Genomic DNA, 14,747 nt, shown 5'->3' with positions numbered 1-14,747 from the left:
AACATCATTATTGGAGTATAATTGCTTTACAATGGTGTGTTAGTTTCTGCTTTATAACAAAGTGAATCAGTTATACATCTACATATGTTCCCATATCTCTTCCCTCTTGCGTATCCCTCCCTCCCACCCTCCCTATCCCACCCCTCTAGGTGGTCACAAAGCACTGAGCTGATCTCCCTGTGCTATGCGGCTGCTTCCCACTAGCTATCTATTTTACGTTTGGTAGTATATATATGTCCATGCCACTCTCTCACTTTGTCCCAGCTTACCCTTCCCCCTCCCCATATCCTCAAGTCCATTCTCTGGTAGGTCTGCGTCTTTATTCCGTCTTGTCCCTAGGTTTTTCATGAACTTTTTTTCCCCCTAGATTCCATATATATGTGTTAGAATACGGTATTTGTTTTTCTCTTTCTGACTTCCTTCACTCTGTATGACAGACTCTAGGTCCATCAACCTCACTGCAAATAACTCAGTTTCGTTTCTTTCTATGGCTAATATTCCATTGTATATATGTGCCACATCTTCTTTATCCATTCATCTGTTTATGGACACTTAGGGTGCTTCCATGTCCTGGCTATTGTAAATAGAGCTGCAATGAACATTTTGGTACATGACTCGTTTTGAATTATGGTGTTCTCAGGGTATATGCCCAGTAGTTGGATCGCTGGGTCATATGGAAGTTCTATTTTTAGTTTTTTAAGGAACCACCATACTGTTCTCCATAGTGTTTGTATCAATTTACATTCCCACGAACAGTGCAAGATGGTTCCCTTTTCTCCACACCCTCTCCAGCATTTATTGTTTGTTGATTTTTTGATGATGGCGATTCTGACTGATGTGAGATGATACCTCATTGTAGTTTGGATTTGCATTTCTCTAATGATTAATGTTGAGCATTCTTTCATGTGTTTGTTGGCAATCTGTATATCTTCTTTGGAGAAATGTCTGTTTACGTCTTCTGCCCATTTGTGGATTGGGTTGTTTGTTTTTTTGATACTAAGCTGCATGAGCTGCTTGTAAATTTTGGAGATTAATCCTTTGTCAGTTGCTTCATTTGCAAATATTTTCTCCCATTCTAAGGGTTGTCTTTTGGTATTGTTTATGGTTTCCTTTGCTGTGCAAAAGCTTTTAAGTTTTATTAGGTCCCATTTGTTTATTTTTGTTTTTATTTCCATTTCTCTAGGAGGTGGATCAAAAAGGAACTTGCTGTGATTTATGTCATAGAGTGTTCTGCCTATGTTTTCCTCTAAGAGTTTGATAGTGTCTGGCCTTACATTTAGGTCTTCAATCCATTTTGAGTTTATTTTTCTGTATGGTGTCAGGGAGTGTTCTAATTTCATACTTTTACATGTAGCTGTCCAGTTTTCCCAGCACCACTTATTGAAGAGGCTATCTTTTCTCCACTGTATATTCTTGCCTCCTTTATCAAAGATAAGGTGACCATATGTCCATGGGTTTATCTCTGGGCTTTCTATCCAGTTCCATTGATCTATACTTCTGTTTTTGTGGCAGTACCATACTGTCTTGATTACTGTAGCTTTGTAGTATAGTCTGAAGTCAGGGAGTCTGATTCCTCCAGCTCCGTTTCTCTTTCTCAAGATTGCTTTGGCTATTCAGGGTCTTTTGCCTTTCCATACAAATTGTGAAATTTTTGTCCTAGTTCTGTGAAAAATGCCAGTAGTAGTTTGATAGGGACTGCATTGAATCTGTAGATTGCTTTGGGTAGTATAGTCATTTTCACAATGTTGATTCTTCCAATCCAAGAACATGGCATATCTCTCCATCTATTTGTATCATCTTCAGTTTCTTTCATCAATATCTTATAATTTTCTGCATACAGGTCTTTTATCTCCTTAGGTAGGTTTATTCCTAGATATTTTATTCTTTTTGTTGCAATGGTAAATGGGAGTGTTTTCTTAATTTCACTTTCAGATTGTTCATCATTAGTGTATAGGAATGCTAGACATTTCTGTGCATTAATTTTGTATCCTGCTACTTTACCAAATTCATTGATTAGCTCTAGTAGTTTTCTGGTAGTATCTTTAGGATTCTCTATGTATAGTATCATGTCATCTGTAAACAGTGGCAGGTTTACTTCTTCTTTTCCAATTTGGATTCCTTTTATTTCTTTTTCTTCTCTGATTGCTGTGGCTAAAACTTCCAAAACTATGTTGAATAATAGTGGTGAGAGTGGGCAACCTTGTCTTGTTTCTGATCTTAGTGGAAATGGTTTCAGTTTTTCACCATTGAGAACAATGTTGGCTGTGGGTTTGTCATATATGGCCTTTATTATGTTAAGGAAAGTTCCCTCTATGCTTACTTTCTGCAGGGTTATTATCATAAACGGATGTTGAATTTTGTCAAAAGCTTTCTCTGCATCGATTGAGATGATCGTATGGTTTTTCTCCTTCAATTTGTTAATATGGTGTATCACATTGATTGATTTGCGTATATTGAAGAATCCTTGTATTCCTGGGATAAACCCCACTTAATCATGGTGTATGATCCTTTTAATGTGCTCTTGGATTCTGTTTGCTAGTATTTGGTTGAGGATTTTTGCATCTATGTTCATCAGTGATATTGGCCTGTAGTTTTCTTTCTTTGTGACATCTTTGTCTGGTTTTGGTGTCAGGGCGATGGTGGCCTCGTAGAATGAGTTTGGGAGTGTTCCTCACCCTGCTATATTTTGGATGAGAATGAGAAGGATGGGTGTTAGCTCTTCTCTAAATGTTTGATAGAATTAGCCTGTGAAGCCATCTGGTCCTGGGCTTTTGTTTGTTGGAAGATTTTTAATCCCAGTTTCAATTTTAGTGCTTGTGATTGGTCTGTTTATATTTTCTATTTGTTCTTGGTTCAGTCTCAGAAGGTTGTGCATTTTAAGAATTTGTCCATTTTTCTCCAGGTTGTCCATTTTATTGGCATAGAGTTGCTTGTAGTAATCTCTCATCATCCTTTGTATTTCTGCAGTGTCAGTTGTTACTTCTCCTTTTTCATTTCTAATTCTATTGATTTGAGTCTTCTCCCTTTTTTTCTTGATGAGTCTGGCTAATGGTTTATCAATTTTGTTTATCTTCTCAAAGAACCAGCTTTTAGTTTTATTGATCTTTGCTATCGTTTCCTTCATTTCTTTTTCATTTATTTCTGATCTGTTCTTTATGATTTCTTTCCTTCTGCTAACTTCGGGGTTTTTTGGTTTTACTTTCTCTAATTGCTTTAGGTGTAAGGTTAGGTTGTTCATTTGAGATGTTTCTTGTTTCTTAAGGTAGGATTGTATTGCTATAAACTTTTCTCTTAGAACTGCTTTTGCTGCATCCCGAAGGTTTTGGGTCGTCATGTTTTCATTGTCATTTGTTTCTAGGTATTTTTTGATTTCTTCTTTGATTTCTTCAGTGATCTCTTGGTTATTAAGTAGTGTATTGTTTAGCCTCCATATGCTTGTATTTTTTACAGATTTTTTCCTGTAATTGATATCTAGACTCATAGCATTGTGGTCGGAAAAGATACTTGATACAATTTCAATTTTCTTAAATTTACCAAGGCTTGATTTGTGACCCAAGATATGATCTATCCTGCAGAATGTTCCATGAGCACTTGAGAAGAAAGTGTATTTTGCTGTTTTTGGATGGAATGTCCTATAAATATCAATTAAGTCCATCTTGTTTAATGTATCATTTAAAGCTTGTGTTTCCTTATTTATTTTCATTTTGGATATCTGTCCATTAGTGAAAGTGGGGTGTTAAAGTCCCCTACTAGGATTGTGTTACTACCGTCGATTTCCCCTTTTACGGCTGTTAGTATTTGCCTTATGTATCGAGGTGCTCCTATGTTGGGTGCATAAATATTTACAATTGTTATATCTTCTTCTTGATCGATCCCTTGATCATTATGTAGTGTCCTTCTTTGTCTCTTGTAATAGTCTTTATTTTAAAGTTTATTTTGTCTGATGAGAATTGCTACTCCAGATTTCTTTTGATTTCCATTTGCATGGAATACCTTTTTCCATCCCCTCACTTTCAGTCTGTATGTGTCCCTACGTGTGAAGTGGGTCTCTTGTAGACAGCATATATACGGGTCTTGTTTTTGGACCCATTCAGCCAGTCTGTGTCTTTTGGTTGGAGCATTTAATCCATTTACATTTAAGGTAATTATCGATATGTATGTTCCTATTCCCATTTTCTTAATTGTTCAGGGTATGTTATTGTAGGTCTCTTCCTTCTCTTGTGTTTCTTGTCTAGAGAAGTTCCTTTACCATTTGTTGTAAAGCTGGTTTGGTGGTGCTGAATTCTCTTAGCTTTTGCTTGTCTGTAAAGGTTTTAATTTCCCCATCAAATCTGAATAAGATCTTTGCTGGGTAGAGTAATCATGGTTGTAGGTTTTTCTCCTTCATCACTTTAAATATGTTCTGCCACTTCCTTCTGGCTTGCAGAGTTTCTACTGAAAGATCAGCTGTTAACCTTATGGGGATTCCCTTGTGTGTTATTTGTTGTTTTTCCCTTGCTGCTTTTAATATTTTTTCTTTGTATTTAATTTTTGATAGTTTGATTAATATGTGTCTTGGCATGTTTCTCCTTGGATTTATCTTGTATGGGACTCTCTGTGCTTCCTGGACTTGATTAACTATTTCCTTTCCCATATTAGGGAAGTTTTCAACTATAATCTCTTCAAATATTTTTCAGTCCCTTTCTTTTTCTCTTCTTCTTCTGGGACCCCTATAATTCGAATGTTCGTGCGTTTAATGTTGTCCCAGAGGTCTCTGAGACTGTCCTCAGTTCTTTTCATTCTTTTTTCTTTATTCTGCTCTGCAGTAGTTATTTCCACTATTTTATCTTCCAGGTCACTTATCAACTCTTCTGCCTCAGTTATTCTGCTATTGATCCCATCTAAAGTATTTTTAATTTCATTTATTGTGTTGTTCATCATTGTTTGTTGGCTCTTTAGTTCTTCTAGGTCCTTGTTAAGTGTTTCTTGTATTTTCTCTATTCTATTTCCAAGATTTTGGATCCTCTTTACTATCATTATTCTGAATTCTCTTTCAGGTAGACTGCCAATTTCCTCCTCATTTGTTAGGTCTGGTGGGTTTTTACCTTGCTCCTTCATCTGCTGTGTGTTTTTATGTCTTCTCATTTTGCTTAACTTACTGTGTTTGGGGTCTCCTTTTCTCAGGCTACACGTTCGTAGTTCCCGTTGTTTTTGGTGTCTGTCCCCAGTGGCTAAGGTTGGTTCAGTGGGTTGTGTAGGCTTCCTGGTGGAGGGTACTAGTGCCTGTGTTCTGGAGGATGAGGCTGGATCTTCTCTTTCTGGTGGGCAGGTCCATGTCTGATGGTGTGTTTTGGGGTGTCTGTGACCTTATATTGATTTTAGGCCGCCTCTCTGCTAATGGATGGGGTTGTGTTCCTGTTTTGCTAGTTGTTTGGCAGAGGGTGTCCAGCACTGTAGCTTGCTGGTCGTTGAGTGGAGCTGGGTCTTGGCATTGAGTTGGAGATCTCTGGGAGATTTTCGCCATTTGATATTACATGGATCTGGGAGGTCTCTTGTGGACCAGTGTCCTGAAGTTGGCTCTCCCACATCAGAGGCACAGCCCGGACGCCTGGCTGGAGCACCAAGAGCCTTTCATGCAGAATAAAAGGGAGAAAAAATAGAAATAAATAAATAAAATAAAGTAAAATAAAATAAAATAAAGTTATTAAAATAAAATATAATTATGAAGAAAAAAAATTTTAAAGTAAAAAAAAAAACAAACCAAAACGGACGGACAGAACCCTAGGACAAATTGTAAAAGCAAAGCTATACAGACAAAATCACACACAGAAGCATACACATACACACTCACAAAAAGAGAAAAAGGGGAAAAAATATGCATATATCTTTGCTCCAAAAGTCCACCTCCTCAATTTGGGATGATTCGTTGTCTATTCAGGTATTCCACAGATGCAGGGTACGTCAAGTTGATTGTGGAGATTTAATCCGCTGCTCCTGAGGCTGCTGGGAGAGATTTCCCTTTCTCTTCTTTGTTCGCTCAGCTCCCGGGGTTCAGCTTTGGATTTGGCCCCGCCTCTGCGTGTAGGTCATCTGAGGGTGTCTGTTCTTCGCTCAGACAGGACGGGGTTAAAGGAGCAGCTGATTCGTGGGCTCTGGTTCACTCAGGCTGAGGGGAGGGAGAGGCATGGAGTGCGTGCGGGGTGAGCCTGCGGCGGCAGAGGCCGGCATGACGTTGCACCAGCCTGAGGTGCGCCGTGCGTTCTCCCGGGGAAGTTGTCTCTGGATCCTGGGACCCTGGCAGTGGCGGGCTGCACAGGCTCCCGGAAGGGGGGTGTGGCTAGTGACCTGTGCTCACACACAGGCTTCTTGGTGGCGGCGGCAGCAGCCTTAGCGTCTCATGCCCGTCTCTGGGGTCCGTGCCATTAGCTGCGGCTCGCGCCCGTCTCTGTAGCTCCTTTAAGCGGCGCTCTTAATCCCCTCCGCTCATGCACCAGGAAACAAAGAGGGAAGAAAACGTCTCTTGCCTCTTCGGCGGGTCCAGACTTTTCCCCGACTCCCTTCCGGGTAGCCGTGGCGCACTAGCCCCCTTCAGGCTGTGTTCACACCGCCAACCCCAGTCCTCTCCCGGTGCTCCAACCGATGCCCGAGTCTCAGCTCCCAGCCCCCGCCCGCCCTGGCGGGTGAGCAGACAAGCCTCTCGGGCTGGTGAGTGCTGGTCGGCACCGATCCTCTGTGCGGGAATCTCCCCGCTTTGCCCCCCGCACTCCTGTTGGTGTGCTCCCCTCCGTGGTCCCATAGCTCCCCACTCCGCCACCCACAGTCTCCGCCCGCGAAGGGGCTTCTAGTGTGTGGAAACCTTTCCTCCTTCACAGCTCCCTCCCACTGGTGCAGGTCCCATCCCTATCCTTTTGTCTCTGTTTATTCTTTTTCCTTTTGCCCTACCCAGGTACGTGGGGAGTTTCTTGCCTTTTGGGAGGTCTGAGGTCTTCTGCCAGCGTTCAGTAGGTGTTCTGTAGGAGCTGTTCCACGTGTAGATGCATTTCTGATGTATCTGTGGGGAGGAAGGCGATCTCCGCATCTTACTCTTGTGCCATCTTGAAGCTCCCCAATCAACAGTGCTATTTATTAATAGAGAACGCTGAATCAAAGTCACAAATAATGAGATTTTGTGTGGGTAATGCTGTTAGAGATAACATACCTTTTTTTTTTTTATGGTTTTAGACTCCCCAGCCTAATTTCATATCCATGTTAAAGGTTTAATTTGTGGAACAAGTAGATGTAGACACAAGCAAAGGAAATAGCAGAATTGCATGCCATGGTCTCGAAGTATTTGAAAATAACATATATTCTTATCTGTAGTCTATTTCAACAAATGACAGCCAAGGGCATTCCTTGAACCACCGAAGTTAGAAATAGCTGCAGCTACACGATTCCCAACTCTGAAAAATTTCTTTGTTACCTCTTGTTTTTCCTTTTTTTCCTGGCAGTTCAGGCCAATTGCAAGTGCTCTTCACATTTATTTTGACCTTGATTCTTTTTTTAAAAAAAATAAATTTATTTATTTATTTATGGCTGAGTTGGGTCTTTGTTGCTGCATGTGGGCTTTCTCTAGTTGTGGCGAGCGGGGGCTACTCTTTGTTGTGGTGTTCGAGCTTCTCATTGCAGTGGCTTCTCTTGTTGCGAAGCACAGACTCTAGGCACACAGGCTTCAGTAGTTGCAGCATGCGGGCTCATTAGTTGTGGCACGCTGGCCCTAGAGTGTGCAGGCTTCAGTAATTGTGGCATGTGGGCTCAGTAGTTGTGGCACGTGGGCTCAGTAGTTGTGGCACGCGGGCTTAGTTGCTCTGTGGCATGTGGGATCTTCCCAGACCAGGGATCGAACCCGTGTCCCCTGCATTGGCAGGCGGATTCTTAACCACTGCCCCACCAGGGAAGTCCCTGATCTTGATTATTTTAACCAGTTTCCCAAACCTTCATCATAATTTGCCCATGGCTCTCATTTTCCCTTCTCTGTCCATATCAAGCAACTTCAAATTCCTTGATCTTTTGATTTCCTTTGTGTTACTGGCTGTATTTTGTCTTGGATGATGTCTTTAAGGCCAGCTTTGGCACTGTGAACATTATTTCCTTCTTCAGATATGTGAGAGAGCAAGTTTATAACCAGGTCTGCCCAGTCTAGAATTAGGCACTTATCTTTAGGACTGAGGAAACCGTTCAAGCGAAACTTTAGCATCTAATTAAATTTTGGATAGTTAGGGATCAAGGAAGGAAAAGAATGACAGTTTCTAGGGGCTAGGGAAGTCATGCAGTATGTTCCTGGGGCCTGGGTCCAAGTGGGGAGGTTAGTTAAGGCACCACACAAATATTTTTTGCACCCCTGCTGCAGGCAAGGCCCTATTCTAAGACAGAAGATATAGCAGATAACAAGGAACACAAAGTCCAAACGCAAACTCTCAAGGACTTTATATTCCAGCAGAGGATCCATACTGTTAAGCAACGAAGCACAGACTTAATTATGCCATTCAGGTGGGCGTCTGCTCAGTTCCTGCAGAATTGTATACTCCTAACTTCCCATGTTTATTGTTCAGAAACATAACTGGCTATTTAATATTCACTAGTCTTTAGGGCTTAAAGGTATGTTTAAAAGAAATAAATAATTAAGCTATGATTTATAATCTTAGTCTTATCCATTCCTTTTACAGTGAGTTAAAAACCCTTTTCAACCTTTGGACGAACACCGTATTATAATGTGAGATTTCTTGGTTCTCAGGGACTAGCTATAGGTCTATTAGGAAAAATTTCTTATTTCTTAGCAATGGATAATCTCAGCTCCTTGCTGATGTTTTTCAAGTTGTTTGCAGAGATGGCCTTAGGTTTTCTTTTTTGTTTGCTATGTACTGTACAAAGCCCTTGCTTTCAGTGGTAGAATTAAGTACATAGGGAACAAGTCCTTGAATCTGTTTACTTATCCATTACCTGTGACGAAGAATGGTGTTGCCATGACCTCTCTCCCAGGTTGTAACTGTAGCTGTTGTGTGCACAGTGCTGAGATCGCAGATTAGCTCTGAGCCCCCCGGGGGTGCCAGGGCAATGCAGAATAACTGATCGTGGCTGCGTGCAGAATTGTTCTGAAATGACACTCAGACCGGGGCTCATCAGAAAAGAAAACTATGATTGATAAGTGGAATCTGCTGTGGGCAAGGAAGGGCGAACGTGTACTGTATGAGCCAGGAATTTTCCATTCCATATATATTGACACCCTGGGAATGGCTTGACCTTGTGGCTTCAGTTTTAATCTTCCCCAGGTATGGGGATCATTTATTCTATTTTGAGTAGACTGCTTTAGACACCATTTAGATAATCTAGCTCTCCTCCCCATTCCTAATGAAGTTAAATTGATTTTCTTATTCCCCAATAAGATCACGTTCAGCCTGCTGTCATTGGTGGCTTATTCCTCTTAGCCCACATCTGAGAATAAAAACTATTATTAAGTGGTGAAGATACAGTGGTAAACTATACTCACACTGTCCTAAACTTAGGAAAAGACATGTGTGCCTAATGCAGAACCGTGACACACACACACTCACACGCACAGTTTAAAAAATCCCTTTATGCATTTTACTTTACCCTTTTCTGCATTTTTTTTCAATCTAGAATAGACTCCTGGGTGTTTTTTAATTTAGAGTAAAATTATTAGAGTACACTGTGTGTGTGTGTGTGCGTGTAGAATAGATTACAAGACAAATTGTATTTCTTGTGGGTCATGGTCAATATAGTTTGAAAGTCACAATTCAGACCATACTCCTTTTATAATCCCAGAGCCTTAGGGGAGAGAATAGTTTCTTGCCGCTTATGGACTGCGCGTATAGCATCAGTCTCAGTCACACCAAATCCACGTGCTGCTTTACTTTGGTTGTTCAAGTAAAGCTTTGGAGGCATGAATTTGGGGCAGGAGTAGTAAGCAAGGTCCGCTTAAAATGCTTTCCACACATACAGAAGCACAACACGAAACCCTGAGCAGTTACCTTTATGAAGGCCCAGGCTGTCATGGCCCCCTTCTCCATGCTCTGACCGACCCCTGAACTAGTGAAACGGCCCTAGGTCCCATCCCAAGTGAAAACTGCTCTATGTCTGCTTAGCAAAAATTAAGGAACGAAGATGTATTATTCTGCCCGACCTGTGTCTGGGAGCGTGGTCCACCTCCAATTCCTCGGACAGCACACGAAACTTACTACATTTCATAGTCACTTGTGACTCCGACCAGGGTTTCCATAGCTGCAGCCATTTCCCAGCTGCCTGAAGAGTGATCACAGCTTATCTTCACTACTCAGTGACTTAGGCAGCCAGATGCCATTTTGGGGTGACCATCACTAGATTCATAAAAGCTATAAATCCGACCCATGAAGAGGAGAGACAGGCCGTGGTCAAAAGGGCCAAGGAGCACAGGCCACTTTCCCGGCAGAGCCCAGCTTCCAGTTTCTCTTCTGGCTGCAAGTGGGAGGTCAGGATCCAGACTGAACATGGGGGCGGCAAGAGGGGCTGCCTGGGGAGGCCCAGAAAGTTCACTGGGGGCCCCTGAGGTCCATCGTCAGACTCCTTGTGTTAGTATACAAGTAAATGGTTCCTTGTTTGAATGATGTGGTGAGGAAACACAAAAAGAGGATTCCCTGGTGGCGCAGTGGTTGAGAGTCCGCCTGCCGATGCAGGGGACACGGGTTCGTGCCCCGGTCCGGGAGGATCCCACATGCTGCAGAGCGGCTGGGCCCGTGAGCCATGGCCACTGGGCCTGCGCGTCCGGAGCCTGTGCTCTGCAATGGGAGAGGCCACAACAGTGAGAGGCCCGTGTACTGCAAAAAAGAAAAAAAAAAAAAAAAAAAAGAGGAAAATTGCACTTAGGTAGTTTTAAGGGCTAGAAAGGGGTCAAATACCTAGTTCTTCAGTAGCCTGGCAGGGTTGGGAGAGGAGCCTATACTTGAGGGGAAGGGCTTCCACGGGCCTCCAGTGGGTGGTCTGGGATGAATCTCAGGGCTTTTGTTCCCCCCTCACCTTCAGCAAACTATATTCTTCAAGTATCTGCTTATTAACACTGGTAAAACTTTCAGGGTACATAGGGCACGACTCTTTTGCAGTAAAATCTTAAAACGGTGGACATATTTTCAGATTCCGTATGTTGTGAATACATTTTTAGTAATGAACAGGTAACAGCTGAGCCTGAAACTGTAAGTGAACCAGCACTCAGTATCAGGTACTGGGAGGGCCCTTTCCCAGTGTCCTTCCTCTTTCTAGCTTCTCTGGCGCAGGCGCTGGCTGAGGCAGTGGCTTGGAGGTCTTATGTTGTATTTTCCCGTTGGAGGTGCTGAGTTAAATGGGCCAGCTTAGGAGCTAGTGCTTGACTGAGCTTTCTTCTAGCTATTTTTTAAAATTTATTTTATTTAAATTGAAGTATAGTTTATTTACAATGTTTCAGGTGTACAGCAAAGTGATCCAATTATATATATATGTATCTATTCTTTTCCAGATTCTTCTCCATTATAGGTTATTACAAGATATTGACTATAGTTCCCTGTGCTACACAGTGGGTCCTTGTTTACCTGTTTTATATGTGGTAGTTTGCATCTGTTAACCCCAAATTCCCAATTTATCTCTCCCCCACCCCTTCCCCTTTGGTAACATAAGTTTGGCTCTAGCTCCTGCCTTCTTTACAGTTGTCTCTGCTGTGGGTGGGAGGGGACAGTAGGGGGACAGAAGCTCTGGGCTCTGCATCTGTGCTAAGAGGCAGAAGGGCCTAGAACCGGGCCTTCCACTGTAGTACCGATTGTATGATGTGTGACTCTCACCTGTGCTCTGAGCCCTTCTCTTACTCTTCCCCAGGGTTCTTCCTCCACCAGTTTTCTTCACTTTCTCTACCACGGAAGCGCCTTCCCTCTGTTGGCTCTTTTTTCTCCAGCATGTAACAATCTTTGAAAGCAATCTACCTGTCCTTCCTTTCTAAGTCCGACAAGGTAAACAGGTGCTACCTATAATCCCTACTTTATAGATGGGGCAATGGGTCCAGAGAGATTAAGTGTAAACATGTGGCACGTGTGCTCTAGAAAGTAACTTCCATGGAGGTTAGCGAAAGTGTTGACAACAACACTGGGTTGCCTCCCCAAAATCAGAGGCGTGAACAACTATACCTATTAATCATCTTTTGAGCAAATTTTTTTTTTTGTACAGAAACACTGATTAGGAAAGACTGGTCATTATAAACTACAGGTGAGAAAATGGATTGTTTTCTTAAAAACTGACCACAGGCACATGGATAACTAAATATTTTTATTTGACATCTGGATTCAATTTCACATATATTTGCATAAATTATGAATAATTATCTCTAATGATTGACTGCACAACTGCACGCTAGTTCACCTGATCCCACTTTCACTCTCCACTTACAACGCAACCGTCACTGCTGTAGCACCAGAAAGAAGAGAGCTGCTGGTCCCTTTCCTTAGGGCAACACCGGCTTTGCGCTATTAAAGCTGCTGGGCAGGTTCTACCTGTTTTAAATTTTAATAATCAGGCCAATCATTTTAAAATTTATTATGAAAAGATAATACCAGAAACCATTAAGGCCAGAATAAAATGCAGTTCTAGCATCCCAAGCTAGAAGGAATTATTTTTTCAGTGAAAGGGAATACATATAATACAGAAAGAGCTAATATTATTAGACAGAAGTAGCCTTTGGTGTTAAGCAATTAAGGATGAACAGGAGGAGGGTTATGTGCTGGACAGCACGGAGCCTCAACAGAGCCTTCTCAGGTTCAAACCTAAAAACAGTTTTCTAGGGCTTCCCTGGTGGCGCAGTGGTTGAGAGTCCACCTGCCGATGCGGGGGAACGCGTGTGCGTGCCCCGGTCTGGGAGGATCCCACATGCCGCGGAGCGGCTGGGCCCGTGGGCCATGGCCGCTGAGCCTCCGCGTCCGGAGCCTGTGCTCCGCAACGGGAGAGGCCACAACAGTGAGAGGCCCGCCTACCGCAAAAATAAAAGCCAGCAGTTTTCTAGGATACATGGAATGATTAATAACATAAGAATGATCAGTCCTGAATTTTAGAGTGGAATAATCCACATTAGTTTTCCAACTGAGTGTAATTTACTTTCTTAAGAAATAATGATTTCCCCCCATCACTGTACAATTGAGATCTGTCATTCATAATGTTTATGAATATAACATATTTAAACATATTTAAAACTAGCAGGCTTCTCAGGGACAGGTTTAGATTCCTGCCAACCAAGGTGAACTGTTCTTGTGGAGCATGAAGTTGTTGGCAAATGAGGTCAGAGGCACAGCTGTGGAGGTCAGTCATGGGTGTTTTTGATGGCCATGGTCCAGAGGAGGGGATGGTCTGTTTCCACAGTCACAACACCAGATCCATCGTAGGTATTGGAAGTGCTGACCAGTGTTCCGAAACTAATCCTATGATTTGCTGTAAGAAAATAAGAAAACAAGTTTGGTGAGAGCCAAGCTCCCTCCAGTGGAGAATGGCTTTGTCAAGAGTTACCAAAAAGCAATTAAGCACACACTTTGATAGATGATCTGTAAAATGCGGGATAGGTTAACTTAATACCTGCCCTGCAAACAGACTGTACCTTTTTTTTCTCCTGTGCTTATACAGTTAGGCCCCCACCAGCCATCTGCTTCATACCGAGGAGTGTACGTATGTCAATCCCAATCTCTGGCGGGGAATGGGGAGTTAGTGTTTAATGGGGGCAGTGTTTCAGTTTAGGAGAAAAATTCAGTAGATGGATGAGGGTGAGAGTTGCACAACAGTATGAATGTACTTAGAGCCACTGAACTGTAGTTAAATATGGTTAAAACAGTATGTTTTATATTATGTGACTTTTACCATAATAAAAAATTTTTTTAAAAATGTGGGATAGGTGAAATGTATGATATGAGATTCTAAACCTGAAAGTTTCTATAGCTTGTTATAACCAGTCTTCCTGGAGTTGGTTATTGGTTATTTACCAGTTTGGGATATATGTCACTCTCAATACTAAATTTCATTAATTTTTTTTTTTCTTTACCAGTTGTAAAACCAAAACCCATTTCTGTAATAGGTTACTTCCTTGCCTGTGTGCAATTTTAATTTTTCTTGATGATTCCGAATTACCTTTTTTTTTTTTTTTTTTTTGCGGTACGCGGGCCTCTCACTGTTGTGGCCTCTCCCGTAGTGGAGCACAGGCTTCAGACGCACAGGCTCAGCGGCCATGGCTCACGGGCCCAGCCGCTCTGCGGCATGTGGGATCCTCCCGGATCGGGGCACGAACCCGTGTCCCCTGCATCGGCAGGCGGACTCTCAACCACTGCGCCACCAGGGAAGCCCCAGAATTAACATTTTTATATTTGACTAAGCTCTATAAAAATACAGTTTTAGTTTTAATTATAAATGATATGGGGCAGAAAGCTAATTACTTAAAAATAAAAAGCATGGGATTTTGGTCATTTTTTCTCATAAAGAAAAGCCAAAGTGAACAAGGCTTGCTTTCTGTAAAATTAATCAGAACTGGGAGGTCAAAAAGCAGACTTCCAAATGTGTAATCTTGAGCAAGCCACTTAAACTCAGCATACAATGAGGGCACAAGATGAGATAATCCTTTAAATTACTTAATTATGAAAATAAAGGCTTTGGAGTTAAGGTATATTATTAGAATTTATATATTTATAAATTACAAATTTATAAATTACATAATTACATATAAATTATGTTTATATATATATATATTT

General features: G+C 41.9%; 1 protein-coding gene across 2 annotated transcripts in view; it reads right to left on the bottom strand.

The window, feature by feature from the left end:
- Window positions 1-12,281: 12,281 nt before the first annotated feature.
- TPK1 (thiamin pyrophosphokinase 1) overlaps window positions 12,282-14,747 on the bottom strand; it is a 334,974-nt gene continuing 332,508 nt past the window's right edge. For both annotated transcript variants that reach the window (XM_060156460.1, XM_060156461.1), the window contains one exon: window positions 12,282-13,446. In XM_060156460.1, the coding sequence (XP_060012443.1) occupies window positions 13,319-13,446 (128 nt within the window). In that variant the 3' untranslated portion in view covers window positions 12,282-13,318. The remainder of the gene's footprint in view (window positions 13,447-14,747) is intronic.

Source organism: Lagenorhynchus albirostris, chromosome 8 (assembly GCF_949774975.1).
Source record: "Lagenorhynchus albirostris chromosome 8, mLagAlb1.1, whole genome shotgun sequence".
Lineage (NCBI taxonomy): Eukaryota > Metazoa > Chordata > Mammalia > Artiodactyla > Delphinidae > Lagenorhynchus > Lagenorhynchus albirostris.
The sequence above is the reverse complement of the archived record's forward strand: the minus strand, read 5'-3'. Positions and strand labels throughout refer to the sequence as shown.